At 40.3% G+C, this 27,945-nt stretch overlaps 2 protein-coding genes across 2 annotated transcripts in view; one reads left to right on the forward strand and one right to left on the reverse strand.

Moving 5' to 3' along the window:
* Positions 1-27,945, forward strand: part of LOC311025030 (uncharacterized protein) — a 375,179-nt gene that overhangs the window by 57,615 nt on the left and 289,619 nt on the right. The window lies entirely within an intron of this gene.
* LOC311024825 (NACHT, LRR and PYD domains-containing protein 1-like) lies at positions 796-27,939 on the reverse strand (the record flags this gene model as incomplete). The annotated part of the gene is made up of 20 exons (XM_084027401.1): positions 796-2,425; positions 5,944-6,003; positions 7,592-7,639; positions 7,782-7,811; positions 7,945-8,080; positions 8,362-8,481; positions 8,566-8,816; positions 9,758-9,972; positions 10,086-10,159; positions 10,259-10,317; positions 10,738-11,017; positions 13,499-13,518; positions 15,077-15,338; positions 15,771-15,814; positions 20,714-20,786; positions 23,417-23,460; positions 24,786-24,833; positions 26,393-26,452; positions 27,001-27,063; positions 27,771-27,939. 20 exons carry the CDS (start codon positions 27,937-27,939, stop codon positions 2,151-2,153), a joined length of 2,331 nt encoding a protein of 776 aa, XP_083883527.1. The 3' UTR covers positions 796-2,150.

Below are 27,945 nucleotides of genomic sequence, written 5' to 3' on the forward strand. Positions count from 1 at the left end.
CAATCAATGAATTATCAGACAATCATGTGAGAAACGAACAAGTTATCATCAGACATGTTTTTATCCAACAAATGACAAATTGGAATGAAAGTCTAGTTTAATTAAATGAAAACATAACATAAGCTTCATTTATACCAAATGTGTTTTTTTTAAATCACTTTTATCACAAAATGGTTTATATTTTTAAATTTATACATTTATAATAAAATCTTCTGCTTGCTATGAGTGGTTCTTCGTGGTATTTTCAGCTTTCAGGCTTCTTTGCATGTAAGAATTTAGGAGCTCTGAATGTTTCATGTCCAACGGCCTCAACGTATTGAACGACTTTCCTTTGACAACATTTGGATGGAGAACTGTGCTGCAGTTTCTCTCTGAGATGTTATGAACGCGAGGAGAGGCGTGAAAAACGAAAGACTTTTTTGCTTTTAGGAAGGTTCCTAAAGGGAGAAATGTTCAGATGTAAACAAGCCATGATAAGAGCAGTTTGAATTCTCTAAATGCAAAGGAAAGGTGCTTCTTTGCTTCCTTTCAAAACCTTTGCATGTTTAACAATTACTTCCATGCAGACAAATAGTCATTGGATTGAGACAGACATTGGACAGTGATATTTTTTATTTCATTTGTATTTATTTATTTCAAGCATGTTACAAATGTTTAAAAAAATAACTGCAGCAAACGAATTCTTGATTATGAACAACAATCATCAACATGAACAAATATTACATCTCCAAAAAGTGAGTGTAAGCCAACTAATAATTACATATTTGAATGAACTAAAGTATAGTTTGTTGTGCTTTCAACATTCGCGTTGTGTGAACAGTTAACTGAGCTTAACATGACGTCATACGCCCCCTGGTGGAACGTTTAATCATTACACCTCACGTTCAACTCCGCCACAAAAACGACATAAACGGGGTTTAATCTGACAAATAACATCACCCAAGGTGAATAAAATAATAATATTATATTTTACAACTTCAAACACGTCATTACACACAGACAAGGGTTTAACTGAGGTTCGTAGTGGAGCCAAATTGAACCGGAGTGTTTGACTGGTCCGTCACTGAAAAGTGTCCCACCGGAAACAAAACCCAAAGCCCCGCGGGGCAGAACAATAACAAATTAAAAGGTTAACATAGCAAAAATATAACTGAACGGTTAAATCCACATTATTGTGTTGGTCAGTTGGTTTACAGGCAACAGAGTTGATTGTAACAGCGACCGGAAAGAGGAGCTGCTGGACCGGAAGCCGTTCATCAGCCGTCGCATTACAGTGACGTAGCTTAATGAAAGTCCAGTAAATGGGCGGGAAGGCTCAGGTGAGGGAATCAACTGATTATTGCCGTGCAGAACTGCAGATGAGGGTGGATCTGGGACGAGTTGGTGATCGGGCAGCAGATGAACCCAAGGCAACAAAACAAAAACATGAAACCAGATCAGAATAGAGACGTACAAAAGGTAATAGAGGGCGACCAGGGAGGCTCTCATGGACGTGGAATCAGGATCTGATCCAGTGCCGAGGCCGTCTGGAGATCAGCTCAGGACCCAAAGGTGAGAGGAAGATAGCTGTCAGATTAATCTACGTTTATATTAGTTCATAATGTAAAGCAACAACAGAACATAGGCCTGCCATGACTATGGATGGGATAGTCCATTTCGGCATTAAAGTCCTGCATTAGACCCTGGTTCACCCCCAAAAAGAGAAACTCACAACAACAAACATAGATGCAATGTTTTAGTAGCTTTAATCAGCTTGACGGAGTAAAACTAGGAATTCCTCATGGTTCCTACCAGTAAACGATACCTGTTGCTGGACCTGTGTGTAGGCTTTTATTGCCCCAGGATGTGCATGTGAAGGCTCCCTGTAGTTCCTGTGCTGATATCGACATTCAAGGTTGTGTTAACAATTTGAGCTAATTTCTTGCTTGTAGATATTTACATTAGCAAAAGCTTTATATGACACGTTGAGACAGTGACAGTGCAATAATACTGATATATTCTATGAAACTCCTACCTCAGCAGCAGATACACTACTATACCCACACCTGCAAACTCATGAGGGTGGAAAAGGTGACAAACTAAACCGTTGTAGGGGGTCTGGCCTGACATTTGCTTTGCGATGCAGAAAACAGGCGAATTCAACACAGTATTTATGAGTTCTTCTTCTTGAGACTGGCAACAAGAAACGGCTCTTTCTCCTCAAGGATTTTGAAGAAGATGTCTTTTCCGTCGCGTCCGGCTGCATTCAGGGGACCTCCGTAGAGTTTTCTCATCTTCTCCCGGGTGGTTGGAATGGCAGACATTCTGTCATAAAATTCTTGCTGGATTACAACTTCTCTCAGGAGATGATCCAAGATTGGTTCAATGTTGTTCACTCTGTCGATCAGATCACACTGGTGTTTATCCACGAAGTGATCGCCTGAGGCTAGAGGGAAAGAAAAAAAAAATTGGATTCAGGTCAACAGCCTACCTGGTGACATCACTTTCTAGAACATTTAAGAAATCTACCCATCCATCATCCACCGCTTATCCTGTATTCAGGGTCGGGGGTGGTAACAGGTAACCAGTCTATCACAGGGCTGACATGTAGAGACAGACAGGTAACCAGTCTATCACAGGGCTGACATGTAGAGACAGACAGGTAACCAGTCTATCACAGGGAGACATGTAGAGACAGACAGGTAACCAGTCTATCACAGGGCTGACATGTAGAGACAGACAGGTAACCAGTCTATCACAGGGAGACATGTAGAGACAGACAGGTAACCAGTCTATCACAGGGAGACATGTAGAGACAGACAGGTAACCAGTCTATCACAGGGAGACATGTAGAGACAGACAGGTAACCAGTCTATCACAGGGAGACATGTAGAGACAGACGGGTAACCAGTCTATCACAGGGCTGACATGTAGAGACAGACAGGTAACCAGTCTATCACAGGACTGACATCTAGAGACAGACAGGTAACCAGTCTATCACAGGGAGACATGTAGAGACAGACAGGTAACCAGTCTATCACAGGGAGACATGTAGAGACAGACAGGTAACCAGTCTATCACAGGGAGACATGTAGAGACAGACAGGTAACCAGTCTATCACAGGGAGACATGTAGAGACAGACAGGTAACCAGTCTATCACAGGGAGACATGTAGAGACAGACAGGTAACCAGTTGTAGAAGAAAACTCTTCAGGTCCAATTCTGTGGCTGGTTCAAATGAGGTTTAATCACTGACAGTGGAGAAAAGAAATTCACAGTGTATCCATGAAGATCCAGTCTCTCGAATGGCTTGGCCGAGTTGGATTTATACAGAACATTCGGGAGAACAAAAGGGAAGGCGTCATGAGTGGATTTGCATTGAATCAACACATGTCTCTCTGCAAAGGAAGAGACATCTGTTCATATCTACAAGGTGTGACCGTTCTCGGGAGAGCTAGACGATGTCACTACAGGGGTCACTCATCGGGCCTTGATCAATGTATTTGAGACAAATGTTACCGAATGTTACAGTTCAGGAAGAGGGAAAGATCAAAGAGTCTTTTCATCAAGACTGCAAGGGTTAAATTCAATAGAAACAGCTCAGCAGGACATTTGATGTTCCCGAGAGAAAGGAACATTATAAAAAAACAAATAAGAAATGTAAGGTGGCACCCGGCAGGTGCGTGAAAGATACCTTGCAGCTAGGTAGTTTTTAAATTGGTGTCATGGCAGAGCCTGCAAAGACAAGGAGGAGTATAATGTCCGATGAGGCGAAGAAAAGAAAACAGGAGCATGACAAATAAAGAGCTCATACAAGAGTGAATATCGGACCGGCTCACACTCGAGAGCTGAAGGAGGCTTCAAATTGCAAGACGGATGGTGACTTGGCTTTGTTGCTGCTGGACTTGTAAATAATACCGGTAATCATTTTTTTTCCAACAGTGTGCATCTGTGTACAATACATTGTCGATTATTTTATTGGCTCATGTTAGCTAAGGCGTTAGCTATTGTGCTAATATTTATATGTAACTATCGCTATGGCTCATGTTAGCTAACCTTAGTTAAGGCGTTAGCTATTGTGCTAATATATATATATGTAACTATCGCTATGGCTCATGTTAGCTAATCTTAGCTAAGGCGTTAGCTATTGTGCTAATATATATGTAACTATCGCTATGGATCATGTTAGCTAATCTAAGCTAAGGTGTTAGCTATTGTGCTTATATATATATATATATATATATATATATATATATATATATATATATATATATGTAACTATAGCTATGGCTCATGTTAGCTAATCTTAGCTAAGGCGTTAGCTACTCTACCTTGTCACTGGACATCGTTCAAATCGTTCATCGTTTCCAGAGCCGGTTCTGCATACAAACAAATAACGTGCATGCGACGGTAGGCTGGGGTAGGCTAAATTATTTACAATGGCAGTAATGGACAGTTCCCTTCCAACCTGTAGGGGGACCGAAGAGGAAAAGTTCTTAAAGTGATGGTTCGGAGTGAAATGCACCCTAGGTAATTTCCAACATGACATCTAGCCAAACACCCCCTCGGAAGCATTTTTAGCGATGGTCAGCATTGGTCAAGATAACCGCTATCAGCCGAATGGCTTAGTACTAGCGCTATGGTACATAGAGTATATCTTGTAAATTACCCCACTAATAATGCATGGAATGTGACCAAACTTCTGCAGTAGTACACATAGGGTCTGTACTCACAATACGAGGCATTTGAAAGTTTGTAAGTACACCAGGAGTTTATTTAAAAGAACACTTGCCTGATAGCTTCTATCCTCGGCTGCTATGCTACAGCAGCGTAGACGCCACTTCGGTGTTTACCCAGCCGATGCCGTGACGCGAGTTTCACGCGAGAGTATGAAAAAGTTTCACTAAATGTTTAGAAATGCTTGTATTATCAGGTCAACACTTATCAACACTTGTTGACCTGATAATACAAGCATTTATAAAAATGTGTTGAGCTGATAATACAAGCATTTATAAAAACTCAGCGAAACGTTTTCATACTCTCGCGTGAAACTCGCGTCACGGCATCGGCTGGGTAAACAAGGAAGTGGCGTCTATGCTGCGGTAGCATAGCAGCCGAGGATAGACGCTATCAGGCAAGTGTTCTTTTAAATAAACTCCTGGTGTACTTACAAACTTTCAAATGCCTCGTTTTGTCAGTACATACCCTATGTGTACTGCTGCAGAAGTTTGGTAACATTCCATGCATTATTAGTGGAGTGATTTACGAGATATATCCCCAGTACCATAGCGCTAGTAATTGCAAGTAATTTGGCTAATCGCCCTATCTTGACCACTGCTGACCATCGCTAAAAATGCTTCTGAGGGGGTGTTTGGCTGGATGTCATGGTGGAAATTACCTAGGGTGCATTTCACTCCGAACCATCACTTTAAGTGTTGCTTTAAGGCAGTTTTTTCTCGCCACTGTCGCTGCAACGCTCCTGGGGATGTTGGGACTCTGAACAGGACTAGAATATGCTCATGATTTATTACATTTTCAATGTGTCCTGAGATGAATTCTGTTGTGATATGACACTATAAATAAAATTGAATTGAATAGATACAGCCCTCATGTCTGTACTACACACACACACACACACACACACAAATCTAGGAGACATTTAGCTTAGTTTAGCACAGAGACAGGAGGAACTGGAGAACAGCGAGCTCGTCCCAATGTTGTGGTTTTTAGGAGTTCTGGACTGAACCAGGCTAACCGTTTCCCTTTGCTTCCAGTCTTTATGCTAAGCTAAGCTAAATGTCTCCTGGCTCTATCCTCAATGTGCAAACATTACAGCGATCTACTCGTCCAACTCTAAGAAATAACAGAATAGGTGTCAAACTAATTCATTTGAATTCAACAGTCTCAATCTGATCGGTGTCGCAGGCAGCGTCGAAGGTGTTCACTGTGAAGACATCACCTTACCTGTGCATCCACCTCCTGCCACGGTGTTCACAGCAGCTGCTCCAGCTGACGGTCTCCCGTCTGAAACAAATTCAAAATTGCTTCATGAAAGAGTGTTAATGCGTGTTTTTTCAGACACACAGCAAACAAAAAAGGCTGTCTTTCACAGTAAAGATAGACGATTAAAATGCTTTTACTCCTTAATTTGTCCTCACCTCTTTTTTATGAAGTGCCCTTTTGGATGCCAGATTAAAGGTAGATAGTTCGGAATTTTGGACATAAGACCTATTTTCCAAGTCAGCCGGTGTGTTCGAGACGTCTGGAGACGTTTTCAAGAAATTTCATTCAGTTCTTCTAGTTGCCGAGTTCGCTTGTGCTATGGCTAGCGCAAGTCAATGGTTCTAGCTAGCATGGCATTAAAAACACTCATACCGACTCCACAGTGCACCCGAGGCAAATCAATTAAAACACTAGACTGTAGATGTACATATCTGTGTTGATAGAATAATATTTGAAACAAAACTAACCTCGCATCACATAAATCATCCATTTTTTGAGGGACTAATTTTTCAGCAGCAGCGGAATTTTACTTTGCTCTGTTGGACTCAAAACTCTAAGACACGCTGCTCAGAATCCAGCCGGTAAATACACACATGAACATCGCCGATTTGTCGGCACTTATGCCCCCAAGGCTGTCTGAAAAGCCCTTGGAGCTCACACAAACACCAGCCAGCCCACGGCCACGCGAACCCACAATTATGCATCACAAACCCGGAACTCTGCTCCGTCCGTAGACCCGTAAACCCTTGGACGCGTTGCAGGGAATCCCTCTGGTAAATAGAGACCTGACCCATGCCGAACAGTCGGGCCTCATGCCCCCAGACCTGGGTGAAAAGCCCTTAGACCTCACGCAAACACCGGGCAGCCCACGGCCACGCGAACCCACAATTACGAACCCAGTCTCCGTTTGTTCGGTCCCGGTTCTCAGCTCCAGCTATCTCGGTCTCCCCAGACACTCGTTTGCGTTCTGCCCTTTGAGCATCCCTCTCACGCAATTCTTCCTCTGTATATTCAGGCTCGTACAGGTACGGTTGGGTTTGGGTGGAAAACTCCTCATCAGAGTCTTCAAAAGTTTCAGTTTATTCTCCAAAAGTGTCCATTTCTGTGAGATTGAAGAAACTAGCACTGCAGGCTACTCTGCGTCTGTAGCAATGACAGCAGGTAAACAAACTATTATAGAACCGGTAACTGATAAGTGCTAGGTGATATCACTCCGCCGCTGCCATAGCCTACTAGGAAGTATGACACGCTGCTGCTGCTGCTGAGACATAAATCCTTAAAAATGCAAGGTTGGTTTTATTTCAAACATTCTATCAACACAGATATGTACATCGATAGTCTGCCGTTACAATGGATTTGCCTCGGGTGCACTGTGGAGTGTAATTAATTAATAATTATTAATAATTATTATTACTATTATTATTTATATAAATGGTATAATTAAATTGTAATAATATATATATTATTTTTATTATTATGAAGACACATAATATACAAACATAATATTACACATAGAAATACCTCATGTCCTCAATGCTTAAAAAACATACAAATGTTGGTTCCAATATTTCAAATATTAATATAATGTCTCGTGTTAAAAACAACTCACGGTCACCGGAAGCAGGTGTGGAGGACGTCAGTCCAGCGATGTCTGCAACTGTCATATAGGAAGCACGGTTACATCCTGATAACACTCTGACCAAAACACCGTTTATGAATATTTAATATGCTGCTGGGTTTTATGAACCCACTCCTAGACCAAACCGACTCTTCGGTCAGACCGTTGAGCCGTGTCTTACCTTGTATGTGACCGGTGTTTTGGTATTCTTCTGAAAATGAAAAAGGAGGAAAAGAAAATGGACATATTTTGGCTTCACTCATGATACATATTTGAGTGACGGTGAAAGTTAAGTGTTTAATAGGCTGTTCAGATGAATTCTCGTGATATTATTTAAATCTGACCTTTTCTAATCGTATCGTCCCATACTGTTTTAAGCTCTTTACTGTGTTCGAGCTTGAGTGCAAAGTCTGCGTCTGGATTTCTTATGAACACTCCGAAGAAACTTGGGATACTGCTTTTATATCTGAGCTTTATGTTCTGAAGAAAAAAAATAAAATATGGGAAAAGGAAGTTAGACTTTCAGCATCCGGAGTTTGCAACAGCGATAAGTAAGTTTTTTCGTTTTCTCATCAAAATCAATGAACAGAAAAATTATGAATATAACTGCCAAAAATTGGTAAAATGTCATGATTTCAGATATTTTAATGTTACTTAAATATTCATAATAACAAAACGCTCACATTGTTCATAGATATTTAAATAAAAAGGTTGATTTTAGGTTTGACGCACTGAAATAATCTTATTTCAATCAAACATACTTTAGGTTTAACTTCTGCACCGTGGAAATCTGCTGTGAGGACAAAACGATCTTGCATTTTCAGGGACTCATCTGGCGGTGGCTTTTTGATGATTTTGTATCCGTAGCTCTTGTCCAGTTGCTGTTGGGACAAAAACATGAGTTGCCTGTGCTGCGTTTTCATCATGTGATTTATGGCATTAGTGACAGTAAGATATGAAATAACCTCTTTTAGACCAGGATCACGTGGGATCAGATAAACATGGAGTGTGAGGAATGCTGTGTTGATCTTGTATATTAAAACATCACACAGTATCTTCACTGGGAAGCCAACTTTCATCAGGATCGCTCTCGGAGAGAAAACTGGTTCGGACAGTTTGACGTGGTGCGATGTGACCTCGGACGCTTTCTCCACAACATCTCCAGAGTCCTCTATGTGCAGGACTGCAAACTTGTCCCATATTTCAGGGTTGTCGTCTGCACAACATAAGAGCACATAACATAAGGATTGCATCAGCTGTTGTACACATGCTGTCTGGAATTTAAAGATCCCATATTATACTGTTTTTCATCAATTCCACACAGCTATCAGAGGTCCAACAACACTGTATTTGATATGCATTGCCCCAAACCCATCCGTGGTCCTGAGTTTCAGCTGTCTAAAAGTTGCTCAAATGAGCTCTGCTGAGAACAGGCTGGTTCTGTGCCTGCACCTCTTTTAGAGAGAGACGGAGACAATGCCGCTAGCGGTAGCATGCTCCAATGTTTACGGTGGATGTATCTCTATGGCTTGCCTATGTGGTTCAGGTGAAGTTGTTGGTCCTGTATGGTTGGGACAGATCCTTTTACGAGGGTCCGTGTCGAGGCAAAGCCAGCTTTGTACTGACCCTCGTTACTGAAGCAGCCCGATGTGAAGTGGTTAGCACACACATACAAGCTAACACGGACCGTATCCGGCACATTGTCATTTAAAAATGAAACGCAAGAGGCCAGAAGCGGACCGTCGTGCACGGCGGTCTGTCTGACACGCGCTCCCGAGTTCCGTCCGACCGGAGGCAGCAGCAAAGACGCACCAGAGAGCGTGAGACAGGGAGGATTGTCTCCAGCTTCACCCGCATCGGGATTGATTCACGGAGCACCAGCCGGATCAGGGGCTGCGCTCTCCGTCCGTGCTCGCCGTGCTTTTGGGCCATGCAAATGACTCCTTTCGTTACGTAACAACAGGAGCTGAATCTGAACAGCCTGTAGGAGCGCCGTTTTAACAGAGGGTGGGCTGCAGAGACCATGCAGGAATTGCTTGTTTTCCTCATCCTGGGAGGTGACAGGCTCAGGGAGGACCAGTTTATAGGTGTAGAGACCAGAGAAAACCTGTTTTTCATAATATGGGACCTTTAAAAGCACACGTTCTGTCCACTTACCTATGCAGATCCAGTGTGGCAGCTGTACTTCAAATAGCTTCCCGGCGATGACTGTGATGTCCATTAGGGGACCTGCAGGCATGTATTGCATCCACTCCATCCTCTGCATATGTCCTTCCCAAGAGCAGAACTGATACTTTAAGCTGACCTTTTCCTTGCAGACCCAGCGCAAGCCAGAGACGCTGCATTCAAAGTTTCCCACATCAGACTGTAGGCTACAGCAAGCCATGGAAAAATAATTAATGAAATAAAAAAGATGAGCATATATCCCTAGAATATAGTTCCAGTTTGCTGTGATGCAGAATTTAGGACCTTATTCTTTTTTCACCTGTACGTCGGAGCCTCATCTGCATCTGCACTGTTCACGTCAGGTTCAACTTTAGTCCAGTCGCTGCAGTCCTGCTGCAGAGGACAAAGATGTTTGGAAATAAGTGGAGATGGGGCTTTTTGCAACATCACATAAATGAACAAATGAAAGTGATGAACTGATGTGAGGATTACCATAACGCTTCCATCACCCTCAGGCTCCGTGCGTCCCAGAGGCCCTTGTGAAGACATGTCTGAATTTGTTTCAATTTGTTATTTTGATATATAAGGTCATGTGATTAATGTGGTATTTAACTTGAAATATTTCAAGTGAATAATTAGCAACAAACAAACAACATTTATTGGCGCTCCATGCAAGAGTTCACTGGTACTTGAGGGAAATGTCCAGGGATCATCAAAGATCTCTGGACAAAATGTAATTGTGATGCATCCAATAATGGTGCAGTGTGTCCGTCACACCAAAAGACAAACACCGACGTTACCATGGAGCCCCTTGCATGGCTGAAACACTGACTGATCTGATCTAATCGAAAGCATGTGCTTCAACGGACGTTATTCAAACCACAAATTCAAATGGCTGTTTGACCGTCCACAGGCAATTTGATTTAAGGAAAAAAAAGGCATTAAAGTGTAATAAACAAAAACAAACTTGCCTTTGGATCCTGACCTAACGTCCAACAACCTCTGCACCAGATCACTCCTGTTCATCTGCGTTAAAACCTCCCTGGTCACCTCCAAAGCCTGTTGGCCGTAGGTCTCCATCATCAGCTCCACTATCTCGGCTTTGTCTGCCAGCTCCATTCTCTGTCTGGAGATTCTTGGGAGGCCTTTCTCCATTTTACTGTACTGCAAGACATGCTTGAATTTCTCGAGCTCATCGTAGTTGAAATTTTCCAACGTTTCCAAAAGCTTCAACGGGACTGATGGCACTTCCTGAAGGGATTAAACACAATCAGAGGGCATTTACATGATAAAACCTCTGTAGTGATAAAATGTTAATTCTTTTGAATCCGAGTAAGCATTTAAAGCTGTGATGATTTGTTTCCTTTTATAAACTGGTTATTATTATTATTAGGGCCACAGGGCAAGCGCACCGAGCACTGGCCCAGCTGTAGGGGCCAGTGCTTATCCTACTCATTATTATCTTTCATCTTCCGGACAAATTTCAATTCGCTACAAATTATATATCAAAACATGCGGTTTGATCGGGATCGGTGCACTATTACTTTTATCAACAGAATACGAAACTGCGCAAAATTCTGCATTGAAGTGAATGGGACGGACCGAAAAAAAAGAGCAATCATTGTAGTTTTTCAAACGTCTTCTGCTCAGGCAAACTTTCACCTTGAAACTCCGTTTGAACTTGAGACACAAGTCTTGTTTATTGGTGTATTAATCCATGTTTCAATAGGTCATATAGTTTTTGATCAATCACTGTTCAATGACCATGATCATTTTTGGAGAAATTATCACACGTTGTGACCTTGTGATGATAATGTAACATTACGAGACGGAGCCGTTTTAGAGGTAAATTCATGCAAAACAGCTGATGCGCGTTCCCTTCAGGGACAGTTTTTCAGCAAGCAGTCTCTGTATTTGCCTCGAAAATAACTCTGTCTCTTTTGAAATCTCTGAAGAATCTCATCATAATGTACACACTCCGGCAGTAGCCCCTGTGGCCCTTTCAAAATGTCCCCAGAGGAAATTATCTAGTTATTATTATTATTATTATTATTATTAGGGCCACGGGGCAATCGCACCAAGCACTGGCCCCTACAGCTATGAAATAGCTGAGGGGACCAGTGCTCGGGGCCTGTGGATTTTTTCCTAGTTTTTATTTTTCATCTTCCGGACGAATTTCGATGGGCTACTAGTCCTAGAGCTTTAAGAGTTGTAGGACAAATTATATATCAAAACGTGCGGTTCGATCGGGATCGGCGTGCTATTGCTTTTGTTAGACGTAAGTCGCGAAAAACCACAGAAAATTTCCCATTGAAATGAATGGGACGGGCGAAAAAAAAGGAGCAGTCATTGTAGCTTTTCAAACGTCTGCTGCTCAGGCATACTTTCACCTAGAAACTCTATTTAAACTTTAAAATGTAGACACAAGTCTTGTGTATTGGTGTGTCAATCCACGTTTCAATAGGTCATATATTCTTTGATCAATTACTGTTCAATGACCATGATCGTTTTGGGAGAAATCATGAGATTATAATGGGTGTGTATTGCGCGGAACATTCTGGGTAAGAGTGGATGTCATCATCGCTTAGAGTGTGAGGGCTCCTCGAAATACTTCAGATTTTTTTCCTTTCCAAACTCCTCCCAGACACAATTTTCACTCTAAACACGTGATATTTTCCAATTTTGTAGACAAACTTGTCCTGTCTCTCACAATGTGCTGTGAGATTTACAGAATTTGAACTAGCAACCTCTAAGCGCGGCCACATCTGTTTTTCTCCCCATTCAATCCAATGCAAATCGAGAAAAGGATTTTCAAAGAAACGCTGAAACTCACACATTTCTAACTCGCCCTAGCGTCCACATTTCTGACACTGGGAAAAAATAAAAGTGATCAGTGTCTTCAGCAGAGTCTTGTGGCGCTAACGGTGTGAAGATTTTGGCGATTTTTGTTTTTGTCAAACATCTTCTGCTCAGTCATACTTTCACCTAGAAACTCCATTTAAACTTTAAAATGGAGACACAAGTCTGTCTATTTCTCTCTGTCTCACTCAGAAGTGACAGCAGGTGCGCTCTGATTGGCCGATAGGAGCAGTCATTGGGAGTTGTAGTTTTTCAAGCAATACATAGTAGTTAGTAATTCTCAGTACTCAAGTCTCAGTAGTACTCGGTAGTACAGAGTACTTGAGTGAGCTCGGTGACATGCTTCGCACTCAACTGTTTGCCAGTACATAGTACCTAGTAGTTCTCAGTATTTGAGTCTCAGTAGTACTCGGTAGTACTGAGTACTTGAGTGACAGCTGAGCTCGGTGACATCTATCAAACTCATCAAACTCATCAAATACACAATCCAACAACTCAAACGCTTTTGTGGACAAGTTGTGACCTGCACACGCTATGTGATAATAATGTAACGTTACGAGACGGAGCCATTTTAGAGGAAAATTCATGCAAAACTGCTGATGCACGTTCCTTTCAGGGACAGTTTTTCAGCAAGCAGTCTCTGTATTTGCCTCGAAAACAACTCCGTCTCGTTTGAAATCTCGAAGAATCTCATCGTATTGTATATACACTCCGGCAGTAGCCCCCGTGGCCCTTTCAAAATTTCCCACGGGGGAATTTTCTAGTTATTATTATAGTGCTTATGTGATCTGTGATCAACCCTTCTTGTGAATTCAAACCACAGCAATCCTGACCTGAAACCTGAAAGCTGTGTGACGTGCATCTGATACTCACATCCTTGAGCTGATATTTCTCTGAGGAGGAAGAAAAGAGAAAATTACTGACCGATTCCAAATCAGACTTTAAAAGACTTGGTTGGTTTTGAACAAAACAATATAAATAAATAATTAGAAAATAACATTATATTCTTCTTCTTTATGACATCCTTAAAATCAATAACAGATTCATTAACACTCTACTCACTCAATGCAGAAGCCATACAACAAATACTTCCTTTGATAAGATTATAATGTGAAAATTGTGTCAAACTATTTAATTTGATATACATTGTGTACCAATCCACAATAATATTGCACAATAAACACGGCACCCAGTAGGCTGATTATACCAATAACTGTCAATTATTCAACCATTCCTCATGGTCATTCATGTACAATAACAAAATTTCATATATTCTATTATACAATAATGTGAACTCAACTACTCAGTCTGTCCTTGATTACATTTTTAAATAGTAGTATTTTTTTAATATCTGTTATTTATTACATTCTGTTTTGCCTCTTGTTGTTGCACTATCCTCTTTGCTGCTGTAATCCTGTAAATGTCCGCGCCGTGGGACTAATAAAGGTTTATCTTATCGTAACAGAGGTGCTGATTAAAGTCAACAGCAAAATGTGATTATTTGGCCTACATGTACCGTATTTTACTGTACATTGTACTTATATTTAAAAAAGAATTACACCAAATTAATTCCAGTGACATCACAAAAATCAAAGAGTCTGGATTCAATTGGCTGATGCTGCATGTTATTGCTTTGCTGACCTTTTTATTTATTTTATAACATTTTTCATGGGCGGTTAAATAAAGTTTTAAAGGAGTCATCACCAGGAAATCGCAATTTCTCTTGTTAAAACATGCATATCTGTGTTTGACCTCAGTTGAAACTTGCCTGAAAGGCTGGAGTTTGAAAGTGGCGCCGTTTTTTCGCTTCTGCTCTTTTTCCGAACAGGAATAGCACACAAGGGTGTGCATTCCTAAAGCACAAGATTTTGATTCTGCGCCTACGGTGACGTCACCGTGGAGGCTACTTGCATAAGCCCACCCCTCTTTCACCACCCAACCCCGCCCCGTCCGCTACCTGAAATCGCCGAAGCCATTCAGAGACGTCCTGCTGTAAACGTGTCTCTTCAACCGTCTCTGGCTCTTCACTCTCCGGTTCGGGTTCCGACTCTGGTTCGTACATAAATGCCTGAATTCCGTAAGGTTCGTCATTTAGTGTGTGCGCCATGACAGGGGGCTGTTTATGTTTTGGAGTCTGCATGCAGGCAAGCCCCCCCGGCTCTGTCCTTCCTGCGGCGAATCAACGCGCGCCTCATTACATATTATACAATGCACATCCGGACCAGTCAAAACCTTGCGCGTAATCTCGCGTGATAAAATCGCGGTACGAAAAAGGGTCAGAACAAGCTCAATGTTTGATTAAATTTTTTTTTTTTTTTTCTAATAAGTTTTACGAATTGATCCAAAGCGATCCAAGGGGGGCTGGATACGTATAAAACCAGGTTATGACTCCTTTAACCACTTTCTTTGTTACCATTAATTCTAAAATATATTTCTATTTTTCTCTCTGACCTTTGAATCCTGAGTTGAACATCCCCGTCACCAGATCAGTCCTGTTCATGTGCCTTAAAATGTCGATGGTCACCTCCCAAGACAGCAAACCACAGATCTCCACCATCTGTTCCACCAGTAGGTCTGCACTACTGTGCGATGTTTCCCAGTTTATGTATCGGACCCTCTTCATGAAGAGCGTTAGCTTCAGCAACCACTTGAATTTCTTCAGCTCCTCCTCACTCAAAGTCTTCACTGTTTCCAAAAGAATCCGTTTCAAATCCTGTGTAAATGTGTAATTTCCCAATTGGGACGGTTAAAGATTAATTTATTTGCATTTTGTCAGTGTTATAGACGTCGAGTGTAAATGTTATAAGATTCGTTTTTCCTGCATGATCACTCAAGACAATGATACACTAATATCTTCTACTGATTTCATTTTCTTTTAAAAGTATTAAGTGTTTTTATTTCTTAACATCAAAGTCAAATATGAGTCCCTCCATCCTTTAATTCATGTTAATTAATAACTCCTTTCTGATCTCAACGCATCATGTTTCTGTAACAGGAGCTCAAAGAAATGGTTTTCTCTCTTTTCCATCATAACATTATTACTTAAGAGCTCAACATTAACAGTGAGAGGCAATTTAAGAAACTCACTGTTTGGTTTGTTTTATCATTTATGATGATTTAAAATGTAAAATATAGTCACACTCACGTTCAGCGACAGTGTAGGTTGATGTTCATCCACAAAGTGTTGCTCTGAGGAGAAAAGACATTAAATAACTCAGACAATTCAAATCTAATTGAATCACTAATTGTTATAAGAATTTTGTATAACCTCATGTCTTAAAGTTTTCTTTGTTCAGGTTACAGCTTTTTGTGTTGAACTGTTTATTACTTTAGTATCCCCATGGCTGACCTAAATGTTATCAGAGGCCTGGTAGTCATGATGTCTTGTTCTGCATGAAGGTTAACTGTCAGTGACGCGTTATCTCCTGTGCCTTTAAAAGACTCAAGTCACAACAGTGATTTGAGCACTTCCTCTGTAGCATCCACACGTTGTTGCATTGTAACTGCTCCTCTTGTACAAGATTAAAGTCAGACGTCGACTTTACTTCTGTCTCTGATCTCCTCCTTGGGTGAATTTATTCGTTTACAGGCAAATTCTTTTAACACTAATAATCACTTTTAATGAGACACAGTTGCTTCAAAAGAAAAGGAAACAATTTCAGTACAAAACACAGAACTCAATCAGATTTACCTTTTTTTATTATGAACTATATAAAGTATTTATTAGACACATGATTATGTTGTGTTTTTGTTTTAATCTTTACAATCGCACCATTTATACTGGACTTTGTGGCATAACGCCGCCACCACGCCTCCATTCTGTCTCTGTACCTTTGACACCAAAAAGAAAGAAGGAGTGATCATCCTGCAACGAGAAGGCGGAGTAAAGGGGCTCATGTCTTACCTGTGAGTCCTGAACTGAGCTTTGGTAACCTCTGTATCAGATCTGTCCTGTTCATTTGTTTAAAAGCCTCCGCGGTTAACTCCACAGACTGTTGGCCGTAGGTCTCCATCATCAGATACACGGTCATCCTTCTGTCTTTCTCATAACTGTCTCTCATCATAAATGGGAAGGATCGGAGGTTCTTCTGATGGACAATCGACCTCAGGAACCTCGTGAATCTCTCAAACATCAGATCATCCAAATCATTCAGGGTTTCCAAAATCAGCTGTTGAACAGCTAAGCTTGTCGCTACCTGAAAAATAATACGTTTATTAAATAAATATGTAAACCATGAATGAACCTGCATTAGGTGAATGAAAGCTGTGTTGTACTCAGTCAGACAGATGTAACATTACTCACTTTCCTGATCAATCCAGACCGGTGTTCACCTGAGTCTTGCTCTGAGGGGGAAAATGGTAAAAGTCATTGATTCAACATTTTGGGGATTTTGACATGTTTTTGTCTTTATTGTTATTACTTTTGGGTCCTGAGCTGCTGTCTGACAGCCTCTGCACCAGATCAGTCCTGTTCATCTCCTCCAAAAGTTCCTTGGTCTTATTCACAGCCTCTTCGTTGTAGTGCAACACCGTTAGAAACACCATGTCCTGATGTCCTGTTATCTTAAACATCATGGATGGGAGCCCAAACTGATGGAAGTCAGTTTGAGACAAGAGGACCTTCTTGAAATTCCAAAGCTCCCCGTCACTCAAATCAGCCAGCGTTTCCAAAAGCAGCTCTATAAAAGACGCCGCCGTCTCCACCTGGAAAATTCAAAGGAAATGTTCATGAAGCAAAAGTTAAATTTCTCTGCTGGGATGATTATAGATTTTACTCTTTAAATATCATCAATGTCTGTTTTAGAAACATGGATGTGGAGAACATCATCCAAACTTCACAAGATAGTGGAACAACTGATGTTTGTCCACTTGACTGGTTACTGATGTAGATGTACATATTTCTTTGGCAACTTCTCTTTTATAACTACTGTATTTCTGTTAACGGGTTCCTGACTTTTATTTTATTACCTGCTTAAAGGATCATACCAGTGTTACTACATGTCACTGTCCATCAACAACATCGGTCATCTGTTTACAGTTTATTGAATATGAATAAAATGTAAACAAACTTTACAGAATTTACCTGAAAATGTCAAGTTTAGTTAAAACCCACCTCGTAGTTAAAATCCTCCTTCTAGCTTGAAATTCAGTTCTTGTAAGGAACTATTTTCCCAGGCGTAATAACATTCAGCCCAACGGCTGTCTTTGCTCTGTTGTGATTGACAACAGTACCAGAACCTTTATTATATACAGTACCAGTTCTATTATTGATGAATCTGTCGATTCTTCCCTTCATTTATTAACTTTAGTTATATAATTTGGTCTATAATATTTCAGAAAATGGTTAAAGGTACCCATCACAATTCCCTTACATCTACATTGATATCTTCAAATGTTTTGTCTGACCAACAGCCCAAAACCCAAAGAGATGCAGTTAATGATCTAAAACAGAGAAAAGATCAATCAATGTAGACGAATCCATTGTTTTAGAATCCAAGTCAGACGTTACATCACTCACCTTCTGGATCAGCACAGGACAATGTTCATCCACACAGTATCGCTCTGAAGAGAGAGGAACTGTAAAATGATCACATAATCACTGTCAGAATAGAAGAATTAGAATGTTACATGTCAATGCAAAATAAACTGAAAATCTCCTTATTAATATCATAAAGATCAATTACCGGTTTCACCTGATAAACGTCTCAAATGCTCTCGCTGCACTTAATTCTTCCTATAGATTTACATTCAGACTGAGACTTCTAACTCTTTATAATAATCCTTTTTAATCATTAGATTAAATCAACCTCCCAGTACGAACACCTGAATAGTCTTTGTTTGAATCATTAGGTCCTTAATCAGAGGTGGGAAGTAAACTTAAGTAGAATTTTCAGGTATCTGTACTTTAGTATTTATTTCATGGACAACGTTTTACTGTTACTCCCTACATTTTAAACATATCTGTACTTTTACTCCACTATCTCTTCATAGCAAATCGTTGTTTGCTGCTATATAAATGTCTTAATGTCATGCGGATCCTTTAAGGGCTAGTTTTTGGTCTTTTACCTTTTGGTCTGCTGTCTGACAACCTCTGTACCGGAGCAAATCACTTCATATTCTCTCAAACCTCCCTGATCGTCTCACAGACTGTCGGCTGCAGGTTAACACCATAAAAAGCCCGTGTCCTGTATTTCTGTTGTCTCCATCTATGGAATGTCTGTGGAACGTTTGTGGAGGTCGGTTTCACTGAGAATCTTCTTGAAGCTCTTGATTTTCTGACTCAAATCAGCCAGCGTTTCAAAGCTCTATAACAGACGCCATTGTCTCCACCTGGTCAATTCAAAGGGAACTTTCATGGGCCAAACGTGCAAGGCCAGACAAGTGTCAATCAAACTTTGGTACACGCCCCCAGAGACCAATAGACCAATCAGGCTTATCTGATCAGTCCTTATGGGACTTTTACTGTGCAGGAACAACGTGAGTCTACTTTATCTGACGTACTTTCCCTTTTCTTACGTAACACTGTACAATATCAACGAGATATGTTTGCATAGTTCGGCCCTGACATTCGGTTCGGAGCTTCAAATCACTCATTCATGTTTAGTCTTTCCTGTTTTATTTTGTCACTCCTCTCTCCCCTCGGTTCATATCACTTCACTTCCTGGCTTGTGTGATTTCCTGCGGACGTCGTCGTGGTGACGTCACCCGTTGGTGTGTGGACTACGGTTCTGAAGCCTCGAGGTCAGCATTTTGGCCGTAGCCATCTTGGAGGTTTTGCAACCAGTGAACGGACGTGACCATATTTGGACTGAGGCGGAACGACGGGTGGATCTGAAGAGGGGAAGAGCGGCACCCTGAAAGGTATTTCCTGAGAAGACGTCATATTACCTCCCATCACTAAACCTTCCACCATGAAATCAACCTTAGGAACTGCAACAGAAGACTTACATACAGAGCTCTCAAATGCTTTCGCTGCACTTCATTTGTCCTGTAGATTTATATTCAGACAGAAACGTCTGTAACTCAGGTTTTAAATATTTGATTAAATCAACGTCCCCGTACGAAACACAAAGCCAGGAGACATTTAGCTTAGCTTAGCATAAAGACTGGAGGCACAGGAGAACAACTCGTCCCTCCAAAGTTTGTTTTTATTGTACCAATTCAACAAGATTTAGCGTCTTACTTAGGTTGAAAGGTTTTTAAACTTTGGACTGAGCCAGGCGAACGGTTAAATTAGGAGTTTTTTTTCAAATTCAGATTCTGGGTTTCCAGACAATCTGATCAGCGACTGATCACAGACAGCCTGAAAGGCATTTGGTGTGAAGACGTCATATTACCTCCATGTTCATCTTCCTCCTCGGTATCAACACCAGGAACTCCTGTCGAGGGTCCCGTAGCTGAAACAGATTCATGGAAAATTAAAATTGCTTATGTCTACTCACACTTCAACACACACAGACACACACACACACACACACACACACACACACACACACACACACACACACACACACACACACACACACACACAAATAGACTTACATAGGTTCAGACTTCTCAAATGCTCTTGCTGCACTTAATGTACTCGAATACATCTTCCTGGCTTTAAAACAGATTTTTTTGTTTTAAGTGAAAAAGACCTTCAAGGATAAGACTGATGTTATTCTACTTTTTTTTTCTTACGGTCAAAAAAATCATAATGAAAAGAGCAAAACCAACAATGTGCTCGTGTGTCTCACTCAACACTTGACCTCCGCCTCAGTTTGTGGCTGTAAATCAAATATATAGTTTCAAGCTATGGTCTACATTCTGAAAATCAGTTGAGCCTCTGAGACGGATTTGAAAAAAGGCACCCTCCCCCATTGGCAAAATGTGATTATTTGGCCTACATGTACTGTATTTTACTGTAAATTGTACATTTAAAAAGAATTACACCAAATCAATTCCAGTGACATCACAAAAATCAAAGAGGCTGGATTAAATTGGCTGATGCTGCATGTTATTGCTTTGCCGCCCTTTTTATTTATTTTAAAACAAATAAAGTTTTAACCACTTTCTTTAAAATATATTTCTATTTTTCTCTCTGACCTTTGACTCCTGAGTTGGACATTCCCGTCACCAGATCAGTCCTGTTCATGTCCCTTAAGATGTCGATGGTCACCTCCCGAGACAGCAAACCACAGGTCTCCACCATCTGTTCCACCAGGTGGTCTGCATTACTGTACCATGTTTCCCAGTTTATGTGTCGGACCCTCTTCATGAAGAGCGTTAGCTTCAGCAACCACTTGAATTTCTTCAGCTCCTCCTCACTCAAAGTCTTCACTGTTTCCAAAAGAATCCGTTTCAAATCCTGTGTAAATGTGTAATTTCCCAATTGGGACGGTTAAAGATTAATTTATTTGCATTTTGTCAGTGTTATAGACGTCGAGTGTAAATGTTATAAGATTAGTTTTTCCTGCATGATCACTCAAGACAATGATACACTAATATCTTTTCTACTGATTTCATTTTCTTTTGAAGTATTAAGTGTTTTTATTTCTTAACATCACAGTCAAATATGAGTCCCTCCATCCTTTAATTCATGTTAATTAATAACTCCTTTCTGATCTCAACGCATCATGTTTCTGTAACAGGAGCTCAAAGAAATGGTTTTCTCTCTTTTCCATCATAACATTATTACTTAAGAGCTCAACATTAACAGTGAGAGGCAATTTAAAACACTCACTGTTTGGTTTGTTTTATCATTTATGACGATTTAAAATGTAAAATATAGTCACACTCACGTTCAGCAACAGTGTAGGTTGATGTTCATCCACAAAGTGTTGCTCTGAAGAGAAAAGACATTAAATAACTCAGACAATTCAAATCTAATTGAATCACTAATAATCACTTTTAATGAGACACAGTTGCTTCAAAAGAAAGAAAACAATTTCATTACAAAACACAGAACTCAATCAGATTTACCTTTTTTTATTATGAACTATATAAAGTATTTATTAGACACATGATTATGTTGTTTTTGTTTTAATCTTTACAATCGCACCATTTATACTGGACTTTGTGGCATAACGCCGCCACCACGCCTCCATTCTGTCTCTGTACCTTTGACACCAAAAAGAAAGAAGGAGTGATCATCCTGCAACGAGAAGGCGGAGTAAAGGGGCTTATGTCTTACCTGTGAGTCCTGAACTGGGCTTTGGTAACCTCTGTATCAGATCTGTCCTGTTCATTTGTTTAAAAGCCTCCGTGGTAAACTCCACAGACTGTTGGCCGTAGGTCTCCATCATCAGATACACGGTCATCCTTCTGTCTTCATTATAACTGTCTGTCATCATAAATGGGAAGGATGAGAGGTTCTTCTGATGGACAATCAACATCAGGAACCTCCTGAATCTCTCAAACCTCAGATCATCCAAATCATTCAGGGCTTCCAAAATCAGCTGTTGAACAGCTACTCTTGTCGCTACCTGAAAAATAATACGTTCATTAAATAAATATGTAGTCCATGAATGAACCTGCATTAGTGAATGAAAGCTGTGTTGTACTCAGTCAGACAGATGTAACATTACTCACTTTCCTGATCAATCCAGACCGGTGTTCACCTGAGTCTTGCTCTGAGGGGAAAAGTGGTAAAAGTCATTGATTCAACATTTTGGGGATTTTGACATGTTTTTGTCTTTATTGTTATTACTTTTGGGTCCTGAGCTGCTGTCTGACAGCCTCTGCACCAGATCAGTCCTGTTGATCTTCTCCAAAACCTCCTTGGTCTTATTCACAGCCTCTTTGTTGTAGTGCAACACCGTTAGAAACACCATGTCCTGATGTCCTGTTATCTCAAACAGCATGGATGGGACCTCAAACTGATGTTTGAAGTCAGTTTGAGACGAGAGGACCTTCTTGAAATCCCCAAGCTCCCCGTCACTCAAATCAGCCAGCGTTTCCAAAAGCAGCTCTATAATAGACGCCGCCGTCTCCACCTGGAAAATTCAAAGGAAATGTTCATGAAGCAAAAGTTAAATTTCTCTGCTGGGATGATTATAGATTTTACTCTATAAATATCATCAATGTCTGTTTTAGAAACATGGATGTGGAGAACATCATCCAAACTTCACAAGATAGAGAAACAACTGATGTTTGTCCACTTGACTGTTTACTGATGTAGATGTACATATTTCTTTGGCAACTTCTCTTTTATAACTACTGTATTTCTGTTAACGGGTTCCTGACTTTTATTTTATTACCTGCTTAAAGGATCATACCAGTGTTACTACATGTCACTGTCCATCAACAACATCGGTCATCTGTTTACAGTTTGTTTACATTTTATTCATATTCAATAAACGTTACAGAATTTACCTGAAAATGTCAAGTTTAGTTAAAACCCACCTCGTAATTAAAATCCTCCTTCTAGCTTAAAATTCAGTTCTTGTAAGGAACTATTTTCCCAGGCGTAATAACATTCAGCCCAACGGCTGTCTTTGCTCTGTTGTGATTGACAACAGTACCAGAACCTTTATTATATACAGTACCAGTTCTATTATTGATGAATCTGTTGATTCTTCCCTTCATTTATTAACTTTAGTTATATAATTTGGTCTATAATATTTCAGAAAATGGTTAAAGGTACCCATCACAATTCCCTTACATCTACATTGATATCTTCAAATGTTTTGTCTGACCAACAGCCCAAAACCCAAAGAGATGCAGTTAATGATCTAAAACAGAGAAAAGACCAATCAATGTAGACGAATCCATTGTTTTAGAATCCAAGTCAGACGTTACATCACTCACCTTCTGGATCAGCACAGGACAATGTTCATCCACACAGTATCGCTCTGAAGAGAGAGGAAATGTAAAATGATCACATAATCACTGTCAGAATAGAAGAATTAGAATGTTACATGTCAATGCAAAATAAACTGAAAATCTCCTTATTAATATCATAAAGATCAATTACCGGTTTCACCTGATAAACGTCTCAAATGCTCTCGCTGCACTTAATTCTTCTTATAGATTTACATTCAGACTGAGACTTCTAACTCTTTATAATAATCTTTTTTAATCATTAGATTAAATCAACCTCCCAGTACGAACACCTGAATAGCCTTTGTTTGAATCATTAGGTCCTTAATCAGAGGTGGGAAGTAAACTTAAGTAGAATTTTCAGGTATATGTACTTTAGCATTTATTTCATGGACAACGTTTTACTGTTACTCCCTACATTTTAAACATATCTGTACTTTTACTCCACTATCTCTTCATAGCAAATCGTTGTTTGCTGCTATATAAATGTCTTAATGTCATGCGGATCCTTTAAGGGCTAGTTTTTGGTCTTTTACCTTTTGGTCTGCTGTCTGACAACCTCTGTACCGGAGCAAATCACTTCATATTCTCTCAAACCTCCCTGATCGTCTCACAGACTGTCGGCTGCAGGTTAACACCATAAAAAGCCCGTGTCCTGTATTTCTGTTGTCTCCATCTATGGAATGTCTGTGGAACGTTTGTGGAGGTCGGTTTCACTGAGAATCTTCTTGAAGCTCTTGATTTTCTGACTCAAATCAGCCAGCGTTTCCAAGCTCTATAACAGACGCCATCGTCTCCACCTGGTCAATTCAAAGGGAACTTTCATGGGCCAAACGTGCAAGGCCAGACAAGTGTCAATCAAACTTTGGTACACGCCCCCAGAGACGAATAGACCAATCAGGCTTATCTGATCCGTCCTTATGGGACTTTTACTGTGCAGGAACAACGTGAGTCTACTTTAGCTGACGTACTTTACCTTTTCTTACGTAACACTGTACAATATCAACGAGATATGTTTGCATAGTTAGCCCTGACATTCTGTTCGGAGCTTCAAATCACTCATTCATGTTTAGTCTTTCCTGTTTTATTTTGTCACTCCTCTCTCCCCTCGGTTCAGATCACTTCACTTCCTGGCTTGTGTGATTTCCTGCGGACGTCGTCGTGGTGACGTCACCCGTTGGTGTGTGGACTACAGTTCTGAAGCATCGAGGTCGGCATTTTGGCCGTCGCCATCTTGGAGGTTTTGCAACCAGCGAACGGACGTGACCATATTTGGACTGAGGCAGAGCGACGGGTGGATCTGAAGAGGGGAAGAGCGGCACCCTGAAAGGTATTTGCTGAGAAGACGTCATATTACCTCCCATCACTGAACCTTTGGCATCAACGCGAGGAGTCTTGGGTCGAGCTGAAACAAATTCAGGAAAATTAAAATTGCACAATTTCAAACGATCGTAGTGTTTATGACACACACACACACACACACACACACACACACACACACACACACAGAAGACTTACATACAGAGCTCTCAAATGCTTTCGCTGCACGTCATTTGTCCTGTAGATTTATATTCAGACAGAAACGTCTGTAACTCAGGTTTTAAATATTTGATTAAATCAACGTCCCAGTACGAAACACAAAGCCAGGAGCAGTGTTGGGTAAGTTACTCTAAAAAAGTAACTAGTTAAAGTACTAGTTACTTCTCCCAGAAAGAAACTAAAGTAGTTACTGAGTTACAAATTCTAAAAGTAACTAGTTACTTTGGAAAATAACTATTGCGTTACTTTTTTTAAAATACTGAGGTGTCAAATAATTTGGACCCCATCTCCATCCCTCTTTGACGGAACTTAAAATACATGTATTATAATGAAATGGATCCTTAATACATTACAAACAGAAATCCACAGTGAACAAATCTAAACAATTTTATTGGAGATATTATAATTACTATGCTTATAGAGTGGATTGATAAAAATAATATATCTTTTGGAACTCTTGATATTTATTGCACCTCAACAGGTCACAACTAAGCAAAATTAAATTATGCTTGTTAAGCAATGTACCAAAAATAAATAATAAATATATTTACTCTTTGTAGTGTAAATTAGGGGAAAAACAGTAGACATATACGTATGTTTTTATGTAATGTTGTGTGGGAGGAGGACATTTTGATTTCAGAGGTGCGGGGGACAAAAGTATTTTTAATAAAACTAGATCTTTCAGTTCAGTGTGTTTTCTAGTAGTTCTTCTAGTTTTCTATTTCTACTATTAAGTCTACTGTTCCCTTTTTTGGTTTGACTGGTTGTAAATCATGTAGCCAAACATTATCACCCAATTCTAATCCAATAGTAATAATAACAACAACAATAATAATACATTTTATTGATCATATTATTGAGAGCTTTGTAGATGATGAGGAGGATCTTGAAGTGGATATGCTGTTTATTGGGAGTCAGTGAAGGTGTTGCAGGATGGGTGTAACGCATTTCTTTGAGTAACTTAGACTTTCACTTCTAAAGAAGTCTCTTATGTCCACTTTTCTTTTTTTAAGACATCCTGGCTGCGTCCAAACGCACATACGCACACAGACACCGATTCAAACGTTAATGTAAATGAAACCTCTGATATTACAATCCTTCTAACTGACGTGAACCAGGCAGAACAAACTCCCAACGCAAAGTAGCGGACTCCTGTAGGACTCCTGACCGCAGACTAGCTCAGAGCTAGACAGAGCTCTCAAATGCCTCTCAAATGCCCTCGCTGCACTTAATTTGTCCTCTAGGTTTATATTCGGACAGAGACGTCTGTAACTCAGTTTAAAATTCATGAATCATGAGGTCCTTAATCAGAGGTGGGAAGTAACGAAGTACAAATACTATTCAGATTCTGGGTTTCCAGACAATCTGATCAGCGACTGATCACAGACAGCCTGAAAGGCATTTGGTGTGAAGATGTCATATTACCTCCATGTTCATCATCCCCCTCGGTATCAACACCAGGAACTCCTGTCTTGGGTCCCGTAGCTGAAACAAATTCATGGAAAATTAAAATTGCTTATGTCTACACTTCACACTTCAACACACACGCACACACACACACACACACACACACACACACACACACACACACACACACACACACACACACACACACACACACACACACACACAATAGACTTACATAGGTTCAGACTTCTCAAATGCTTTCGCTGCACTTCATTTGTCCTGTAGATTTATATTCAGACAGAAACGTCTGGAACTCAGGTTTTAAATATTTGATTAAATCAACGTCCCAGTACGAAACACAAAGCCAGGAGACATTTAGCTTAGCTTAGCATAAAGACTGGAGGCACAGGAGAACAACTCGTCCCTCCAAAGTTTGTTTTTATTGTACCAATTCAACAAGATTTAGCGTCTTACTGAGGTTGGAAGGTTTTTAAACTTTGGACTGAGCCAGGCGAACGGTTAAATTAGGAGTTTTTTCAAATTAAGATTCTGGGTTTCCAGACAATCTGATCAGCGACTGATCACAGACAAACTGAAAGGCATTTGGTGCAAAGACGTCATATTACCTCTCCTCTGTCCACGGAGCCACCTGAAAACACCAGCAAGAACTCCAGTCGAGGGTCCCGCACCTGAAAACACATTTTTGGAAAATTAAAATTGCACAATGATGGATCAGTCTAGTGTTTATGCCTACTACTTTTTTAAACACACACACACACGCACGCACACACACACACACACACACACACACACACACACACACAGATAGACTTACATAGGTTCAGACTTCTCAAATGCTCTTGCTGCACTTAATGTACTCGAATACATCTTCCTGGCTTTAAAACAGATTTTTTTGTTTTAAGTGAAAAAGACTTTCAAGGATAAGACTGATATTATTGTACTTTTTTTTCTTCTTACGGTCAAAAAAATAACAATGAAAAGAGCAAAACCAACAATGTGCTCGTGTGTCTCACTCAACACTTGACCTCCGCCTCAGTTTGTGGCTGTAAATCAAATATATAGTTTAAAGCTATGGTCTACATTCTGAAAATCAGTTGAGCCTCTGAGACAGATTTGAAAAAAGGCAGCCTCCCCCATTGGCAAAATGTGATTATTTGGCCTAGATGTACTGCATTTTACTGTAAATTGTACATTTAAAAAGAATTACACCAAATGAGTTCCAGTGACATCACAAAAATCAAAGAGGCTGGATTCAAATTGCTTTGCTGCCCTTTTTATTTATTTTATAACATTTTTCATGGGCGGTTAAATAAAGTTTTAACCACTTTCTTTGTTACCATGAATTCTAAAATATATTTCTATTTTTCTCTCTGACCTTTGAATCCTGAGTTGGACATTCCCGTCACCAGATCAGTCCTGTTCATGTCCCTTAAAATGTCGATGGTCACCTCCCAAGACTGCAAACCACAGGTCTCCACCATCTGTTTCACCAGTAGGTCTGCACCGTACAATGTTTCCCAGTCCAAGTGTCGGACCCTCTTCATGAAGAG

This window comes from Eutrigla gurnardus (assembly GCF_963514095.1).
Source record: "Eutrigla gurnardus genome assembly, chromosome: 14".
Classification (NCBI taxonomy): Eukaryota; Metazoa; Chordata; class Actinopteri; order Perciformes; family Triglidae; genus Eutrigla; species Eutrigla gurnardus.